This window comes from Pongo pygmaeus, chromosome 10 (genome assembly GCF_028885625.2).
Source record: "Pongo pygmaeus isolate AG05252 chromosome 10, NHGRI_mPonPyg2-v2.0_pri, whole genome shotgun sequence".
NCBI lineage: Eukaryota > Metazoa > Chordata > Mammalia > Primates > Hominidae > Pongo > Pongo pygmaeus.
Genome location: NC_072383.2, coordinates 100,171,222 through 100,190,147, shown reverse-complemented (window position 1 = coordinate 100,190,147; position 18,926 = coordinate 100,171,222). Strand labels below are relative to the sequence as shown.

The 18,926-nt window shown below is 38.7% G+C and overlaps 1 protein-coding gene across 11 annotated transcripts in view; it reads right to left on the bottom strand.

Moving 5' to 3' along the window:
- The window catches only part of MYBPC1 (myosin binding protein C1), a 106,999-nt gene that overhangs the window by 5,976 nt on the left and 82,097 nt on the right, over nucleotides 1–18,926 (bottom strand). For 8 of the 11 annotated variants that reach the window (XM_063646632.1, XM_054445763.2, XM_063646634.1 and 5 more), the window contains 6 exons: nucleotides 17,213–17,408; nucleotides 15,406–15,545; nucleotides 13,437–13,596; nucleotides 12,589–12,725; nucleotides 10,223–10,409; nucleotides 5,004–5,220 (listed from right to left, as the gene is read on the bottom strand). In XM_063646632.1, the coding sequence (XP_063502702.1) occupies nucleotides 5,120–5,220; nucleotides 10,223–10,409; nucleotides 12,589–12,725; nucleotides 13,437–13,596; nucleotides 15,406–15,545; nucleotides 17,213–17,408 (921 nt within the window). In that variant the 3' untranslated portion in view covers nucleotides 5,004–5,119. Of the gene's footprint in view, nucleotides 1–5,003; nucleotides 5,221–6,377; nucleotides 6,421–8,148; nucleotides 8,208–10,222; nucleotides 10,410–12,588; nucleotides 12,726–13,436; nucleotides 13,597–15,405; nucleotides 15,546–17,212; nucleotides 17,409–18,926 lie in introns of those variants that run through there. The other 3 variants (XM_054445762.2, XM_063646636.1, XM_063646637.1) reach the window with 3 other exon arrangements.

Below are 18,926 nucleotides of genomic sequence, written 5' to 3'. Positions count from 1 at the left end.
AACCTTTGCTCTCCTCTCTAAAAATGCTTAATTTCCTGGACAAGATCAGAAAACAAAATTTCACAGTACAGTCCCTAAGATGTTATAATTGTGCCCTTTATCTGAAATTGCAAAAGCAATTTAGGGTTAAGAAAACTGATTTCATTCAGAGACACAGTTCTTAGCATTGGCTCTTGTTTATATCCTTTAATCATTTTTTATTTATAATCTTTTTCTGAGTTTATCTTCTACTGCTCTAAAATGCTTTCTATGGTATGGTTTGAGAAGCACTAGAGGGAACATCCTTCCTCAAAAATTCGTTTTTCAGGAACCCAGACATCCCACAGTGAGTTAGCCTTTGAGTTAGGGCTTTTGAAGTTATATTTAGACATTAGGCTAGGTCATTATCAGCAATACCGGGGAGGGGATACATTTATCAGGATGTTTTTCCTCTGGGACAGCCTAGAGAGAACGCCTCCAAATAATAGCCATGCAAGGAACAAGACAGAAAGAGTCTGGAGCATGGGCTCTCCAACATGAACGAGCACACGAATCACTGGGGATCCTGTTAAAATGCAGATTCTGAACTTAAGGATCTGGGGCAGGGCTAGAAAGTTTTGATTTCTCTTTTTTTTCAGATGGAGTCTCGCTCTTGCCGCTCAAGCTGGAGTGCAGTGGCGCGATCTCGGCTCACTGCAAACTCTGCCTCCCGCGTTCAAGGGATTCTCCTGCCTCAGCCTCCCAAGTAGCTGGGATTACAGGCACGCGCCACCACGCCCGGCTAATTTTTGTACTTTTAGTAGAGACGGGGTTTCGCCATGTTGGCCAGGCTGGTCTCCAACTTCTGACCTCAGGTGATCTGCCTGCCTCGGCCTCCCAAAGTGCTGGGATTACAGGGGTGAGCCACCGCGCCCGGCGGAGAGTTTTCATTTCTAAGAAGCTCCCAGGTGGTCAGCTGAGTAATGAGGGACTGACGCACATGGTCTTAGGAGGCTTGGGTGGAGGCACCACTCTGAGCTCTCTGGCCCTCGGGCCTTCAACTGTACCTCCAGCCTTCCTTCCTAGGTTTTGTGGGCAGCAAATCATGGGATGTCTCAGCTTCCATAATTCCATGACGAATACCTTATAATTAATCTCTTTCTAGATTTTTCGTTCTTTTTCTTTCCTCTTTTCCCTTTCCTTTCCATTCCTTCCCCTTTCCTTCCTTCTGTCCCTCTTCTTTCCTTCCTCTCCTATTGGTTGTTCCTCTGAAGAACCCTAATATAATAGCCAAGTTACAGCCTTGAAGACTGAAAGACCCCAGGTCCACGCTTGTCAGGGATGTTTCAGAGTCACCTGTCCTTGAGTGAACCATACTGGGTTTGACCATTAAACTAAAAGAACTGGTTTTGCTTATTCTATGGGTGACTTTTTAATAAAGTGTAATACAATGACAGGCATCTCTGCAGTCACCAGTGTAGATTGAAGACCAGAGGCCTTTCCTTCTCTCCATTTTCTGGGCACCAAGAAAGATTCCTGTTGACTCTGGAATCTGAATCTCCAAACAGGACAGAGAATTTCTCAATCTCCCTAGCTAGTGGAGAGCTCAGAGTTACATTTAGTCTGATTTAGGAAAGTGAAGTAATATGGTAAGTCCTGTTCTCCATCCTAGCATGATACACACATTGATAATAACGAATACATAAACCACACTATCCAGCTTCTGCATTGTTATAGTGCTCTCTTATACCTGCATCCTGCCTTGTTTATATGTTCCCCTCTGTATACTAGTCTTGTACATTATAAATTCCTTGAAGGCATGAAGTACCTCTTTTTTTTTTTTTTTTTTTTTTTTTTTTTGAGATAGGGTCTGGCTCTGTTGTCCAGGCTGGGAGTACAGTGGTGCGATCTCAGCTCACTGCAATCTCCACCTCCTGGGTTTAAGCGATTCTCATATATCAGCCTTCTGAGTAGCTGGGACTACAGGTGCGTGCTACCACATCTGGAAAATTTTTTGTAGAGACGGGGTTTTGTTATCTTGCCCAGGCTAGCCTTGAATTCCTGCACTCAAGTGATCTGCCTGCCTTGGTCTCCCAAAGTGCCAGGATTACAGACATGAGCCACCACACCCAGCCTGAAGTACCTTATTTATCAAGTTGCAAGCTGAATCCATTACAGTGCCATGCAGATATCAGACATTCAATAACTCATTTGTTGAGCTGAATAGTGCTTCAGAATTGACTCTAAAAATGAATGGTTAAGGGCATATTACCTTGTTCCAATGTCTCTTAGAATTAATTTTTTTCTACTTTGATATTAATTTAGATGAGAACATTCATTAAGCCTTCTTTTAAGGTAAATAAATAAACGTGAGCCTTAAAAAAAATTTTTTTTTTTGAGACAGGGTCTCACTTTGTTGCCCAGGCTGGAGTACAGTGGTACAATCTTTGCTCACTGCAACCTCCACCTCCCAGGTTCAAGCTATTCTTGTGCCTCAGCTTCCCAAGTAGCTGGGACTACAGGTGTGTGCCACCACGCCCAGCTAATTTTTGTATTTTTAGTAGAGACAAGGCTTCACCATGCTGCATAGGCTGGTCTCAAACTCCCAGCCTCAAGTGATCTGCCCACCTCGGCCTCTAAAAGTGCTGGGATTACAGGCGTGAGCCACCGTGCCCTGCCTAAAATTTTTAATGAATGTTTAATTCCCCAAAAGAATTTTTGGTAAATTCCTGTGACACGTAATTTTTTAATAGAGTGAAATTTAAACAAAATTATAGGAAAACCAATAGTAATGACAGCTTCTGATATTTTTTGCTCTTTGCAGTTTCACAATAGACTTTTTCTTCCTTATTAGAACTTTGCAGTGTATGTGTACCCTTAATGTAAGGAAAGATTATATGTAGAAAAGTAACATTATCTACTACAAAATATAATTAAAGAGCCTAAGTCATAACTGGGGAACCAAAATTCAGCAGGGAGGTTTTACAGTCTCTTTTAGGCTATGTAAAACCATACACGTATAAGCAGCCTAACTAGCTTGGCCAATGTCTTGGCAAAACTGCTCAGTGAGTATTTGAGTTAAGCAGCCAGCTCAGCTGCTGCGCTATGGCTAAGACCCAGCAGCTGGGCTGCAGGGACCATGTTGATTGGGTTTGCCATGTTGTCGTTTCTTTGGTTTGTACATAGACATAGGTCTTCATGTCTTTATAGATGAGCCAGACTTCCTTTATGTTAAAATACCTTAGCCAATACTGTGCACGTAGCTTTCTTGATTAAAATTGGTGTTTACCATATATGTTTATTGTAGCACTACTCACAATAGCAAAGACTTGGAACCAACCCAAATGTCCAACAATGATAGACTGGATTAAGAAAATGTGGCACATATACACCATGGAATACTATGCAACCATAAAAAATGATAAGTTCATGTCCTTTGTAGGGACATGAATGAAGCTGGAAACCATCATTCTCAGCAAACTATTGCAAGGACAAAAAACCAAACACCGCATGTTCTCACTCATAGGTGGGAATTGAACAATGAGAACACTTGGACACAGGAAGGGGAACATCACACACTGGGGCCTGTTGTGGGTGGGGGGAGGGGGGAGGGATAGCATTAGGAGATATACCTAAGGTAAATGATGAGTTAATGGGTGCCACACACCAACATGGCACATGTATACATATGTAACAAACCTGCACGTTGCGCACATGTACCCTAGAGCTTAGAGTATAATAAAAAAAAATACATATATATATATAAAATCAATGGGTTATAGAAATAAAAATAAAATAAAATAAAATTGGTGTTTACACAGGGATTGCACACAATATTATTCTGGAATTGTTGGGAGCATAGGAGCAGGGGTGACAGCCAATGTTCTTAACAACCAGTAAGGCAACATCACCAACCAATTTCAACCGAGATATATACAGCCACCATAGTTTGGACATAAACTAGACTTTCTCTTGTTCTCAAATGTGCTGCAACGACCTGAATCATTCACCCTTCCCTTTACAAGCCCAACATCAACCCAGATCTATGACCACCATAGAACTTCCCAGCTGAAATCTGGAAAGAAAAAAGAGCAGATATGTTTAAAATGTCATCCAAAGAAGCCATGGGCCCACCAACAAGTCACAATATATTTAGCTCCTGCAACAAAAGACCAAAAAGAAAAACAGAGGGGAGGTAAGGAATAAACAGTAATGCTGTGGTACCTTACAGTTCGATTCTACTCCCTTAACTGAAACTTTATATCAGGAAGAGTAAAGAAAGTTGCTGAAAAGATTATGGGTGAGTATAAATGTTTCTCAGCTGCTAGATTTTTTTATAAAGGTTTCCATCAAATTGAATGGATACCATCAGCAAACCCTAACTCTGTAATAGGTCTGTGGTCTGTAACAGCCCTCTGTCACTATGACTAGCTGTTTTGGCAGAAGCTCTGGCAGATTTCGCCAAGATGCCTTGCTAAAGACACAGGGAGGGCAGACCTGGGTTCAGGGGCATGCTGGCTCCCAGCCTTTAGCCTCAGTTCTGTGTCTCGGCACACAACCCCAAATGCATGAATGAATATTGTATCATTTCATCACAAACACTTCAGATTCGTTGTACCATTTACTGAATTCATTTTCCCTTCTACTGAGAAAATTTGTTTGAAAGTTAGACTTTTAAAAATGTTTTGTTGCATTCAAATGAGAAAAAAGGGCACAGATCCTGGTGTGAAGCAGGCCTGTATGAAATCAACAACTCTGCTTTGGTTAGAAAAATCTATTAGATCAAGAGAAAGATGAGTTTTCAAGATCCAATCGTGGTGCATTGTGTTATGTTTTTTACTCTGAGAGGAAAAAAAAGCATTTATAGCCTACTATTTAAACAAAAATAACTGCTTTTGCTTATTCTATGACTTGCATTTTTGTAAAGTATAATACAGTGAGCAGAGATAATAATGACCAAAGAGCTGACTTCAAATGAGATTTTGTTTGCAATTTTTAATTAAGCAATCTGAGCAAACTTTTTTTTTTTTTTCTCTTCAACATTAGGAGGAAAGAAAAAGACCACACTTGGGGGCCTGGTGGGAAAACAGAAAATGCTTTTTCTCATTTCAACCAGATTTCAAAGCAGCAGAGTGCAGAGAGGCAGTGGCCAGGCCCTCCCTCAGTATTCCTCAGGATTGCTTGAGTGTAAGTCTCGCAGATATGAATCAATTATGTTTGGAGGTACGCCTTGCAAGAGGAGCCTGCAGAAGGAGAGCCCACCTAGAGAGGACCAAAAGGAAAACAGACAAATCAAAACCATCTACCTGAAAAATTGCTGAAACAATACTTCTTGACTAGCTGCCTGGAAATGTGACTAATCATGTTCCCATTAGTTACAAAGATTCATTCAGTCTCTACTTGGAAAATCTTCTCCTGGATTTAGTACATTTAGAATTTAAAGCACTTGGCATCTAGAAGGAAAAGCAAGTTCCCAGCAGAACCATAGCAGTTTTTCCCCTACTATTGTTCAATCTTCATTTAAATTCCCAAGTGATTGCAAAGTATTTATTGCTCTTTGAGAGGTTTTGTGATTCCTCATAGATGATTTAAATGTTCTGACTGAACAGCAGAATAAATGCATACCACATTATGGATCAGTGGGAAGATCTGCTTCCAGTTTGTTAATGTTCTTTTTAATTAGGCACAGAGAGTTTCGATTCAAGCACATTAGAAAAGATAAAAACTACTCCCTTTAACTTTGGCCATTTATGCATGTCAAAAGCACAAAAATTGGAAATATTTTGTTAAAATTATAATAATAAGACTGGTCCAATACTTTCTGAAGGTGTGAGAAACACCTACCAATATTTCATACCTACCTTCTGAGTTTCTGAATTATATTAAAAAAATAAAAGTACCCTTCAAGAGAGAATCCATGAAACCACAAAAATTCATGGTCCTTTAGTGAAGTGCTTTACTACTTGCTAATAAATTCACGTCCAGACAAAGCAGCATGCCATTTGAACATTCTTAAAAACTTCTTTAATGCAAATTTGAGAAAGTCATTCTCCTTTTTTTAAAAAAACAATTCAAGTCACATTTTGATAGAAATGATGCCACTTAGGTACATGTCCATTCCTTGATGCAAATAATTCAGAATGCTTGGGTATCACCCATTTTTGTCTACATCAAATGCTTTCATTCATGCTCTACTGCATTCAACAACTTGCTTCATGTCAATGGGAGACTGCTGTGATGGATAAGTACTAGCTGTTAATTTCAAGATAGTGAAATACAAATTAAAACTACAAAGTTAGCGATTTAAAATAAGTCTATTTTCATTGGATTACATAATGAAAATCATGCCATACTCCACAGGCTTGGTATGGCTTATGACAGTCATAAGCTTCATATGCCAAAACCATATGAAAGCTTACCTTAGATGATATTATACATTCAAAAATCCTTATTGTGCAACGACTAAGGAAAAGAGAAAGAGGGAGAGAGAGAGAGAAGTCGTAAGCATTAATAAAGTGCTAACACCAAAGTTGAGTACTTGTTGGATGAAATTATGGTCATGATTATGATGAGGTGATTTCATTAATCCTTAGTCATGTAAAAGATGTAGGAAAATAGAAGCACATGAAATGAAGGGTGGGGATCCAGTCACGTCAAAAGGATCATTAATATGTAAAACATTTATTAATATGCACAACTACTTTGCCTGAATAGGTGGCAAAGTCGATCTGATTGTATAGTGAATATCTATGGTAAGAGCTTCCAAACCATTAGCTTAAAACAAATACAAAAACCAAAACCCTACAACATATATATATCGTGTTTTTCAACAAAAGAAAAACATAGACAATAGACAAAGTGTTAGTGTACATATATATATGTTGAAATTCTAAAAGGCAAAATTATCAAGTACAAATATTAGACTAGTGTATTCTATAATATTGTATTCTGCATGGAATATATATTACTGATCTAAATAGACACAAAACTTAACCTTATGTTACAAAGCTATTCTATATACAATCTACAAAGCTTTCAAGAAAGAACCTTACTTTTTTCCTCTTTTGAAAGCTGTTATTATCTCTGGAAACTCACAAAACAAATATTGTAAACTCAGGCATAGATCTACATTATCAGGGTTTTTATCAGGTTGCATACCCAGCTGCAAATAACTCTTAATTTGCAATTCTAAATGGGGGTGAATCACATATATATGATAGTACTCATTTATTGCTTGATATATTTTGTAACAGAGCCTAGAATTTTCTTTCCTTTTAAGTTCATAAACGTGAAATAATTTGAGTCCCCATGAAAATGTCCAAAATCTTCAACAGATAGATGGGTTACAGATATTCTACTGGTGAATTTGTAATGGGAATATTTTAAATATGTAAGTTTCCCAATTTATTATTTTTATTTTTTATTTTTTTGAGACAGAGTCTCACTTTGTCACCTAAGCTGGAGATCTCGGCTCACTGAAGCCTCCTTGACCTTCCAGATTCAAGTGATCCTCCTGCCTCAGCTCTCCAAGTAGCTAGGACTACAGGGATGCGCCACCACACCTGGCTAAGTTTTGTACTTTTTGTAGAGATGGGAGTTTGCCATGTTGCCCAATCTGATCTTGGACTCCTGGGATCAAGCGACCTACCTACCTCAGCCTCCCAAAATGCTGGGATTATAGGCGAGAGCCATCACGCCCAGCCTGTAAATATTGGATCTATTTTTGTATCCTCTTTCCATAAAAAATGCTCAGAACATTAAAAAAAAAATGTTTGAAATGTTCAGTTCTCTGAATTGCATCATGAATGTAAGGAAACTATGCTGTAAACGATCTTTAAAAAAGTCTTTCTACATTTAAAAAATGAAAATATTAAAGAAATATTGATTCTCAAGTTTTGACAGTCTTATTATATAAAACGAGATCATCTTCAAATGTAGCTTTCCGGCTTTATTCATGGAGACTTGTGGTATGGTATGTAGCTTTCTGACAAAACTTAGTTTCTACATTACTTAATATCCTTGAATAATTTGGCCTTCCTTGTTCATGGCATAAACACTGTATGCCATGAGCTGCTAAGGGGTATAATTAAAAGCAAATGAGAAAGTCAAGCTTTACATGCAAGGTGCATTTTCATGTAAGAGGAATGGAACGGAAAGTAGAATATCCAGTGGGATATAAACTTTTTAAACCTGTTGCTGCCCCTCCAGGAAGACTGGTTGTCCAGGGGTATTTACTCCTTGATATATCACTGCAGAATCAGAATATTTGTACCAGTATTTATTTATTCTCAGTTGACATTCTTACCTTTTTTCACAACTTAACTTGATTCAAGTTACCTATTATCAGAGTAACAATCTGATGATAAACAATTTCAGCTTTACTTTTAGGACCAAAAGCTTTTATCAATATATCACAGTTGATACTTTATTATGAACTTATGTACTAGAATACATTATTCTTTTTATCAAATTTAATTACTGTACCATTTACTACATTTTCACCAAAAAGAATATATCATGTATATATATAATACTATTCGCTTTTAAGGAGGGCCCCAAATATTGTTCCATTTGTTAAAGCATCATTTTATATCATTAACAACATTCAGCTAGTTTCAAAGCATAAATAAGTGGTACTTTTTTTTTAGTTTTTGTTTTTTGGGGGGATATTGACACAAAAGCATCAACAATACTTTGGAACTAATAAGGCTAGCAGTTTAGAAACCAGATGACTTGCAATTATGACCTTAATAATCATTTAAAGCCAATAAAGCAGCTAAAAATGTTTAAATTTGTAAGGGTTATCTCAATAGTAAGGCTTGAAATTTTCTAAGACTATTATATGCCTTATATTTATGAGGAAAAAAAATCAAATATTTTTCCTTTCACTCAATTATGAATTGTAAAAGAAAGAATACAGCTTTAAAAAGTTATAAGAGGAAAGCAGCTGGGTGCAGTGGCTCACGCCTATAATCCCAGCACTTTGAGAGGCCAAGGCAGATGGATTGCTTGAGGCCAGGAGTTTGAGACCAGCCTGGCCAACATGGCGAAAACCCATCTTCACTGAAGATACAAAAATAAGCTGGGTGTGGTGGTGCATGCCTGTAATCCCAGCTACTCAAAAGGCTGAGGCATGAGAATTGCTTGAACCCAGGAGGCAGAGGTCGCAGTGAGCTGAGGTCGCAGTGACCCTTGCACTCCAGCCTGGGTGGCAGAGCAAGACCCTGTCTCAAAAAAAAAAAAAAAAATTTTGTTCAAGAAGTTTCTCTATCATTATTTATACTAGATTTAGGACTAAAAGACTCTTTTTAAAAAACATAAATACCCAAGCATTTACTATGATTTTCTAAAATAGATATTTACTAGTTTTAGATTATAATTTCTTCATTATAGAGAGGTTGGAAAAAGAAAGATTTTGGTTATTACAGAATGGCAATATAATACAGTTAAGAATGAGAGAAAACACATTAGGATCATGTCACCTATTATCTCATAATGGTGACTCTTTGAAGGGGTTTTCATGGTGTCCTAAAGTAGGTTCTGCTTGTAAAGAAAAATATCAGCATAAAAATGGCAGTTGATTAATTTGAAAATTGATTAAGATGGCAGGTTATGTTTTTCAACCACATAAATCCTTATGTGTTTTCTTGGTTTACATTAGTTGCTACACTTTGAAAACTAGTATAAATGAAATGTATACCTATAAATGGAAGTTCTCTAGTTAGAGATTTGAAAAGCAACCTGTTATAATATGTATATGCTATATTCTATATGTGTAATATCAAACAATTAGCAAAACTATTTCTATAAATATCAGAAAATAATAAACTTTACAAAATAGTAAACTAAAAATAGTGCAGATTCCTCAACTGTCATTTCAATAGATGGATTTTTACACTAGGCTTCTATTTATAGATGGATTATGTCACCAAAGTGATAGCGCCTTTCATTCTTACCATGCTGTACACACACTAACATTCCACTGAAATTAACAGTCCCTTAGTTAGCACAAATCACGTAAGATAAAAATAAGTTGACTTAAATAATCAAGTAGCCTTCCACAAATAAAGTGAAGTGAATGCAGGATGTAAAAATGTCTTCTCTCCCTGAATTCCCTCCCTGCTTCTCTCGCCCTCACCACCCTCTCCCGCCCTCGCTGCAGCGATTTGGCAAGCAATTTGGATTAAGAACAATAAGCATCAAGAACAATAATTCAATGATTTTCTTTAACTTTAGTCTATACATGAGATATTGGATGTCATACCTTTCACCTCCAGTTTGCATTCAATCTCCACTGTTCCAAGGTCATTGACTGCTTTGCAGCAGTAAGTGCCTCCATCATAGGGGCTGGGCTTACGAATTTCCAGGGTGCAGACTCCCTGGTTGCTGAACATCCTGTATCTTGGATCATCCACAATAGCAACTTTGTTTTTCATCCAGGTTATTTTAGGCTGAAGTTCAAATTGAAGACACTTAGGTCAAAACATATCTGTAATTGGCATATTAATAGACCATCAAAGCCAGTGACAGGATTTTAAAGCATGGCTTAAAAAGAAAGTGCATCTGAGAAGGATAGACTTTTACTTGACACTATTTCTCACATTAAACTCTACTTAGTGCTTGGCAAATAAGCAAATGAACAGTTCTAACAAAGAAAGCCAGATGTGTTCAGAGGTAACTCTAGGGCAATCTTCTCAAATGGATTCAGTTGCATTTCAATTTGATCTACACGGGTGCAAACTTTCAGTTACAGGATGAACAAGTTCTGGGCATCGAATGTACAGCATTGGTGCTGACAAATGTATTAATTTGATTGTGATAATCATTACACAACGTGTACACATATCAAATCATCATATTGTTCAGCTTGAATGTATATGACCTTTATTTGCCAATTAAATATTTTCAAATTAAAAAACAATGTCAGCCATAGGTCCATGATGTTAACTCATTGCAGAGAGTGCATATTTGCTGGGCATTTTTTTCAGAGAATCCCCATAAGGTGTCATGACCATTTGATTTTCTTCACTTCCTTTTCCTGATACTCTTTTTTAATTCTTTATGAACTGTATCTGCCTCCTCGTTACTTAATCTTACCTCTGACGTCTATATTCATCATCCCATGGCAATGGATCTACTCCAATCAGATAATGCAAGATCAGTAATGACCCAATTGCCCAGGAAGATGACTTCATTCTCCTTGACCTCTGAACTGCATTTGATATCAGTGACTCCTCACTCTCATATTGTCTTCTCCTTTCTTTTGTAAATATGCACCCTTTCCATTCTCTCTTCCACCTCTTCTATTATTTTGTCTTGCTCAGAACCTAGAGATGGCACCTTTACTGTCTCCTTCACACAGTCTTCTTCTTCCTTCCACCCTTCAAATGGGAGCGATCACTGAGCCTCACACCTTTCTAAAGCTTTGGCAAGGGGTAGAATGTAGCATCTTTATGTATGGGACTCCCAAAACAAGAGCAACAGCCCTGGCCTTTCTCCTAGGCTCTGGGTGAACCTCTCCATCTGCTTCCTCATCATTCCCATTTGGATGTACCAACATCATTTCCAAGTAAACATTAGTTCAGCACCTTTCTCTCATCCTTAGTCTGGCTTCTTCCTTTGACTTTCCTTTTTTTTTTGAGACGGAGTCTTCTTCTGTCACCCAGACTAGAGTGCAGTGGCACTATCTCAGCTCACTGCAACCTCCACCTCCCAGGTTTATGCAATTCTCCTGCCTCAGCCTCCCAAGTAGCTGGGATCTCAGGCATGTGCCACCATGTCCAGCTAATTTTTGTATTTTTAGTAGAGACCATGTTGCCCAGGCTGGTCTCGAACTCCTGACCAAGTGATACGCCTGCCTCAGCCTCCAAAGTGTTGGGATTACAGGCATGAGCCACTGTGCCCGGCCAACTTCCCTATTTCTGATTAGGGTATATACAGGAAAAAAAAAAGTTCATAAATTTTCCCAATTCTAGGGTACTTTCTCTCTTGCACCCAGGGATATGTACATCTCTATGGGTGATATTCATTAATTCGTTGTTCTTTTCAAATGCCAACGAGAAACCTTGAAACCTTTCTAATCTCTTCAACTGGATATGATAGCTCCCTTCTTAATACACTGTACCCTTATCAAAGCACATTCATATTCTGTCTTACAGTGTAGTGTAATTGTTGTTTACTTTAACCTATCACAGACAGTGTAGTGTAATTGTTGTTTACTTTAACCTATCACAGACAGTGTTGTGTAATTGTTTACTTTAACCTATCACAGAATTCTTGACATTACCACCTAATTTTCCAAGTGAAACAATATTATTATATTTCCATCTCCACCTAATTTTTCAAGTGAAACAATATTATTATACTTCCATCTCCTTACACAGGAGATGTTCTTTCTTAAATAGGTGGTTTGCTTTTTCTTTAGAAGGAATCCCTTAGCAAAGAAATGTAAGCATTTTTTACTACTACATCTGAATAGTGTGCCTAATTATCTACCACCACTACCACCCTCTAATCCCCCATCCTGGGAAGACACAAGTAGCAGCTGGATTTGTTTATATTGTTACTTACATTATAACACAGCAAATACAAGACAGGGACTTTAACTGATGTGATAGAAGAACATAGTACCTTAGGATTTCCTCTCACACTGCAGTTTAGGGTGGCATTGTAACCAGCTATGGCATAGGTGTTAACCAAAGGCTGAGTAAACATGGGTGCCTCTGAGAAATCAAAGTCTTCATACACTGGATTTTTGTAGATTTTACCTTAAAAACAAGCATTACAAATATGTTCAAATTATGTAAATTGGCCTGACAATATATTATTGGTGGCATACTTTACACATGATTAAAACTTCCCTGAACTTAGAAAAACATGGACAAAGATGAGCAAATGCCATGTGGCAAACATTCTGAGGGGTACAAATGTATATATAGCCAGTCATACGTGGGATAGAAAGCCAGAGGGGTCATCTGAAACTGAACCAGATATTGAGAAGACTTTGGTGTCTTTCTGAGTATTTTGAATAGAAATTTGTTCTAATGTGAAAATTCACAAGGAAGGTTTTAAGAAGAGTGGTTTATGATGAAATGAAAAGATAAGGATAGAATTTACTTTCTCCTTTTATCATAGAGTGGGTCCCATGTGTAGCTACAATGAAGGTATCCAAGAATAAAAGTAGAAACTCTAGAAGAAAATGTCTACTTTTTCCTGTGTCTGGGGTATTAGCCATTTATAGATCCACTGCCTAGAACCTGGAATTAATTAAAGCCTTTATTTGTAAAAAATGCAATAATAATATAATTTCACTTAAATTTTACCTGTAAAATTAAAATTTTACTTGATCACCATTATCATAATTTTACAACGTACATTTACCATTTTTTTGTTCCCTTTCACCACATTTCTTTTTCCAGTCTTCTCTGTCAAGTCACTGTCAACCAAGGTTTTCAAATGTCAGTCCATTCCCAACTCACCATCCTTGGCAATCACTGCACTCTCTTTAGTCATGGTGGCATCCTCGCTGAGGCCGCACATGTTTTCAGAAAAGACCCGGAAGTAATATTCATTCCCTATGACCAATTCAGTAATGGTGGCACTGGTTCGGTGATAATGCTCAATGACAGTAAACCATTCCTAAAAGAAAAAAATAATAATAACTGGAGGAAAATCACCTAAAAGTATACAATTTTTCTAACTGTAGATTGGGATAAATAACAAGGATGCTTTATTAACAAAAAGAAAAAAAGGCCACTCATTTTTATATGGAGTGTAATAATATATGTTGTTAAAATGCGTTGAAACAATGTTTATTTTGTTTAATATTTTACAACTTATTTGCAATCGACTACGTAATTTAATCTTCATTTACACATTAGATTCATATACCCTAGATGTCATCTACTATCTTTATATTTTTTCATAACCTTTAGGTGTCTGTCATCTATTTATCTATCTGTCTACCTACCTATTTGTCTTTCTAGCTATCTTTTGTAGAATAAAGTATAGCTACAGAATTTTAGTGCCAACTTATTATGAGAAAGACCTGAAGCTAAATCACTAGAGAAACATTAGTAATATCCAGTACATTTACTTAACATTATTATTATATATTTTTTTCTTTTTGAGACAGGATCTCGCTCTGTCACCCAGGCTGGAGTGCAGTGATGCGATCTTGGCTTACTACAGTCTTGACCTCCCGGGCTCAATAGACCCTTTCACCTCAGCCTCCCGAGTAACTGGGACTACAGGCACGTGCTACCACACCCAGCTAATTTATTTTTTATAGAGAGGAGGTCTCCCTATGTTGTCCAGGCTGGTCTCAAACTCCTGGGCTCAAGCAATCCTCCTGCCTCAGCCTTCCAAAGTGCTGGGACTACAGGTATGAGCCACTGCTCCCAGCTGATATTATTAACTTTGGTTGTTTTTTCTTTTTGAGATGGAGTCTTGCTCTGTTATCCTGGCTAGAGTACAGTGGCACAATCTCAGCTCACTACAAGCTCCGCTTTCCAGGTTCAAGCAATTCTTCTGCCTCAGCCTCCCAAGTAGCTGGGATTTGAGGCGTGAGAAAATCTGGTGATCTTTAGCAAGTCATTTATCCTCTGTGACCCTCAGTTTCCTCATCTATAAAATAAGTTTATAATAAGTCATACTCCAACTAGGTTGCTTTTTAAACACATTAAGCCAGGGTTTTTCAATCTTTTGGCTTCCCTGGAAAAAGAATTGTCTTGGGCCACACATAAAATAGACTAATGCTGATGATAGCTGATGAGCTGAAAAAAAATCATTAAAAAACCCATAACATTTTAAGAAAGTTTACAAATATGTGTTGGGCTGCATTCAAAGCTGTCCTGGGTTGCATGCGGCCTGGGGGCCACGGGTTGGACAAGCTTGCATTAAGCTCTTTTTCTCCTCCAGACCTTTCCGCATTTGCACATGCTGTAACCTTGTAGAATCTTTCTTTTCTAACTGGTGTCAGTCTTTTTTCTCTTTTGTAGACATAAGTGCACAGTATCCAACATTTATTTCACAAGGAGAAAGAGTTGCATGGGTGTAAATCTGAGCCAAAGTCTTGAGCAAATATTTGTTGAATGAATGAGTTTATTGAATTCTACTGAACATTGAATCAGTTGCTTTACATCATTTTAGCTTTGTAATAATCAAGCAAGGGATATTTGTGCCCCCATTATATAGATGAGGAAAATAGAGATCAAAGAGCTCAAGTGATTGTGGTCACGTGTGGTCCTCATACACGTGGTCTTAAGTAGCAATGCTGGGGTTTAAGTCCAGCTCTGTGGCTCCACAGGTCTTTTCCTTTCTGCTCTGCCACATCACTTCTCCATAGCCCCAGTTGGCTCCTCACCAGTGAGGCCCTTGTGCCACCTCCTTTACCTCTGATGAAATGTGCCTTTTGCTGCTGATGAACCAGAGAAAGCCAGACCTTACCATGCTCTTCTTGTCAGCCTTCTGGATGGTATAGCCTGTGATAGCAGCATTTCCATCATCCTTTGGTGGAGTCCATGTGAGAGCGACATTTTCTCCCCAGACATCCTCAATCTTCACAGTTTGGGGTGGACCTGGACGGTCTACAGGATGAATTCATGGTGTCACTGCAAGGTCACTTTCTTTCCCAGTCTACATTTTGTTTCATAAGGATATTTTAAAAGACCCTTTCCTCTGTTACAGGAGGCATCACTCTTCTAGACCCTACCATGGGGGCTTCTGAGACCCTTTGCCTTCCAGTAGAATGGAGCCAGGCCAGATCAAAGGACACAGAGCAGCCTCAACACTCCCTTCAACTTAACAAAACTCAAAAAGGATTAGCTAGTGGGAAAAGAGTGCTTAGTTTAAAGGGAATGACCCTTTAAGGTAGGAGGCTGTTACAGGAAGTTGCCCCTTTGGTTAGAGCAACTTTCAGTAAACTTACTGAAATACAATGATAACAATGATTGGAAACAAGGCTTTTTCTAGCTCTGCTCTTAAAGTTCTTTCTTTCTTTTCTTTTTTTTTGGAGACAGAGTCTCGGTCTGTCACCCAGGCTGAGTGCAGTGGTGAAATCTTGGCTCACAGCAATCTCCTCCTCCCAGGTTCAAGCGATTTTCATGCCTCAGCCTCCCAAGTAGCTGGGACCACAAGTGTGTGCCACAATTTCTGGCTAATTTTTGCATTTTTAGGACAGACAGGTTTTTACCATATTGTCCAGGCTTGTCTCAAACTCCTGGCCCCACCCAAGTGATCTGCCCGCCTCCCAAAGTGCTGGTATTACAGATGTGAGCCACCACACTCGGCCTTAAATTTATTTCTTGATGTTGCAAAAATTACAGTATAATTTAAGTGAGGGGGTCTATCCATAAGGGGTCCTTCTTCTATTCCCCTGACTCTGGACAGAAGTAAGAACTAACCTTATTTATTCTTTGGGCAGGTAAGTATCTACCTACTCTGGCAGGATCAAAGAATTCGGTGTTTAACTGTTCAGTTTTGCTTAGGTACATCTTCCTTACATTAATATGAAAAAAAATTCTTCATTCTCCATGAAAACCTTATTAGTAAATTTTAGGTGTAGCAAGAAACATGTTAAACTATAGCTAGAATCTATAATGTCTAGAATGTAAGAATTCAACATAAGAAATAATTTTATCATCAGGGAGATGAGAAACTAAGACTAAGAGAGAGCTGGGTTGTAGAACAGTGCAGAAAGATTTCACTAAAAAGTACATTCATTAATTTTCTTGAACATATATGCCTTAAATCTCCCATGATTAGTCCTTTGAGTTGGTGAGAATTCATTTTGAAATGGTAACAAATCTTACTGTCTTTTTTTTGGAGACAGAGTCTCGCTCTGTCACCCAGGCTAGAGTGCAGTGGCGTGATCTCAGCTCACTGCAACTTCCACCTCCCGAGTTCAAGCGATTCTCCTGCCTCAGTTTCCCAAATAGCTGGGATTACAGGTGCACGCCACCATGCCCAGCTAATTTTCGTATTTTTAGTAGAGATGGGGCTTCACAGTGTTGGCCAGGCTGGTCTTGAACTCCTGACCCCAAGTGATCCACTTATGTTGGCCTCCCAAAGTACTGGGATTACAGGCGTAAGCTATCACGCCCAGCCTAATTTATCTATTTTTAGAAAACAAATCTAAAAAAAGAGTTTTATGTAGAGCCAGCCTAACAAAACTCCTGCTCTTGCCTTAGGGACAAGGACAATTCATCCCTGTACTGCTTTGACAGAACATTCTGGCTCCTTTATCTAAACCTACCAATGATCTGGATGTCAATTGATGCAGTCTCCACAAATTTGTCCACTTTGACTTGCAGATCATATTTCCCAGAGTGACTCCTCTCTGCTTTTCTAATAAATATGATTGTATCAGTCTCAGAGTTGCGAATGTTTATTTGATTCTTATCAATTTCTACACCATCCTTCTTCCACGTTAATTCTGGTCTTGGTTTTCCCTAAAAAGAAAGACAGCAAAAGTAGAGGGGGTAAATCATATTGTCTCAAGATGTTTCTTCAGCATTATGAGAAGGACAATGGCTTAACCCATTCTAGGCAGGGCTGGAAAACACCACCCTTCTAGTCTGGTGGTGAGCAATTACAGCAGCAAAGCTGTAATCTGTATTTTATGTGCAAGGCACTACCTTAGGTACATAACATTGATTATTTTCCTTAATCTTCACATCAAGCTTATTATCATTATCCTCATTTTTTGGATAGAGAAGTTAAATAATTTGCCCAAGGTCTTGCAGTTAAGTAAGCACTGGAACCAGGTCTCCCAGCTGGGTCTCCTAGGCTCCAAAAGCCTGCACAACACAGGATAATTGTTAAGAGCATGGACTCTCGGGCCCTGGAATCTATATCTAGCTCCTGACCACTTAACGTCTGTGTGACCCTGGGCAAGTTACTTACTAAGCTTTCTGTGCCTCAATGGGAATAATGGTAGTACCTATCTCAAAGAGTGGTTATAAAGATTAAAGTCCTGAGAAAGCTTCTGCCCAATACATAAGTTTTTGTAGTTAATATCATCTAAATTTTTTTTTTTGACAGAGTTTGGCTCCTGTTGCCCAGGCTGAAGTGCAGTGGCACAACCTTGGCTCACTGCAACCTTCACCTCCTGAGTTCAAGGGATTCTCCTGCCTCACCCTCCCAAGTAGCTGGGTTTACAGGTGTGCACCACCATGCTTGGCTAATTTTTGTAGTTGTTAGTAGAAACAGGGTTTCACCAAGTTGGCCAGGCTGGTCTCAAACTCCTGACCTCATGTGATTCACACGCCTCAGCCTTCCAAAGTGCTGGGATTATGGGTGTGAGCCACCGTGCCCGGCCAATATCATCTAAATGTTAATGATTATTATTCTACTGTCCTGTGCTGCTCATTTTAGACTTGTCTAGAATTCTCTCTTCTGTTCCCTCTCGCTGTTGAAACTATTCTTTAAGAGCAAAATTTAAGAAATCATAATCCCATTCATGAACCTGAGTTTCCATTTCTATTACAAAGGAATTTCCTAGAATCCCTGAGCATCCAGGCATACCCTGGCAGACAGGAACCAAGCATGAATTCTGTCAGGTAAGGCACAGCTTTCCTGTGGGCTCTGAACATGGCTAGGTTATAATAAGAGATGTAGAACTACACACCAAACCCCTGCTTCAGAGCCTGAAGAGTGGTTGGGGATGCTCAGACTCACACATGGGAAGCAGAGAACGACATTGTTGAAGATAAGGAAAAACAGTTCAAGCTTATTTCCTTAAATGTACAACTTGCTCTTAGCTACTAGGGAAAAATGTGGGTTCTCTAATAATATAGAGTGAAAAAAACCACTGAATTAAGTGACGGGGCCATGGACTCTGTTCTTGGCCCTACCATTGACTTTCTGTGTGACGTTGGGCAAGTCACTTAACTTCCCTGTCAGTTTCTTCCCTTCTCAAGCAAGGTAAGGAAATCTGGCCTTCCTGCCTGACAGGGTGTTTCTGAGGA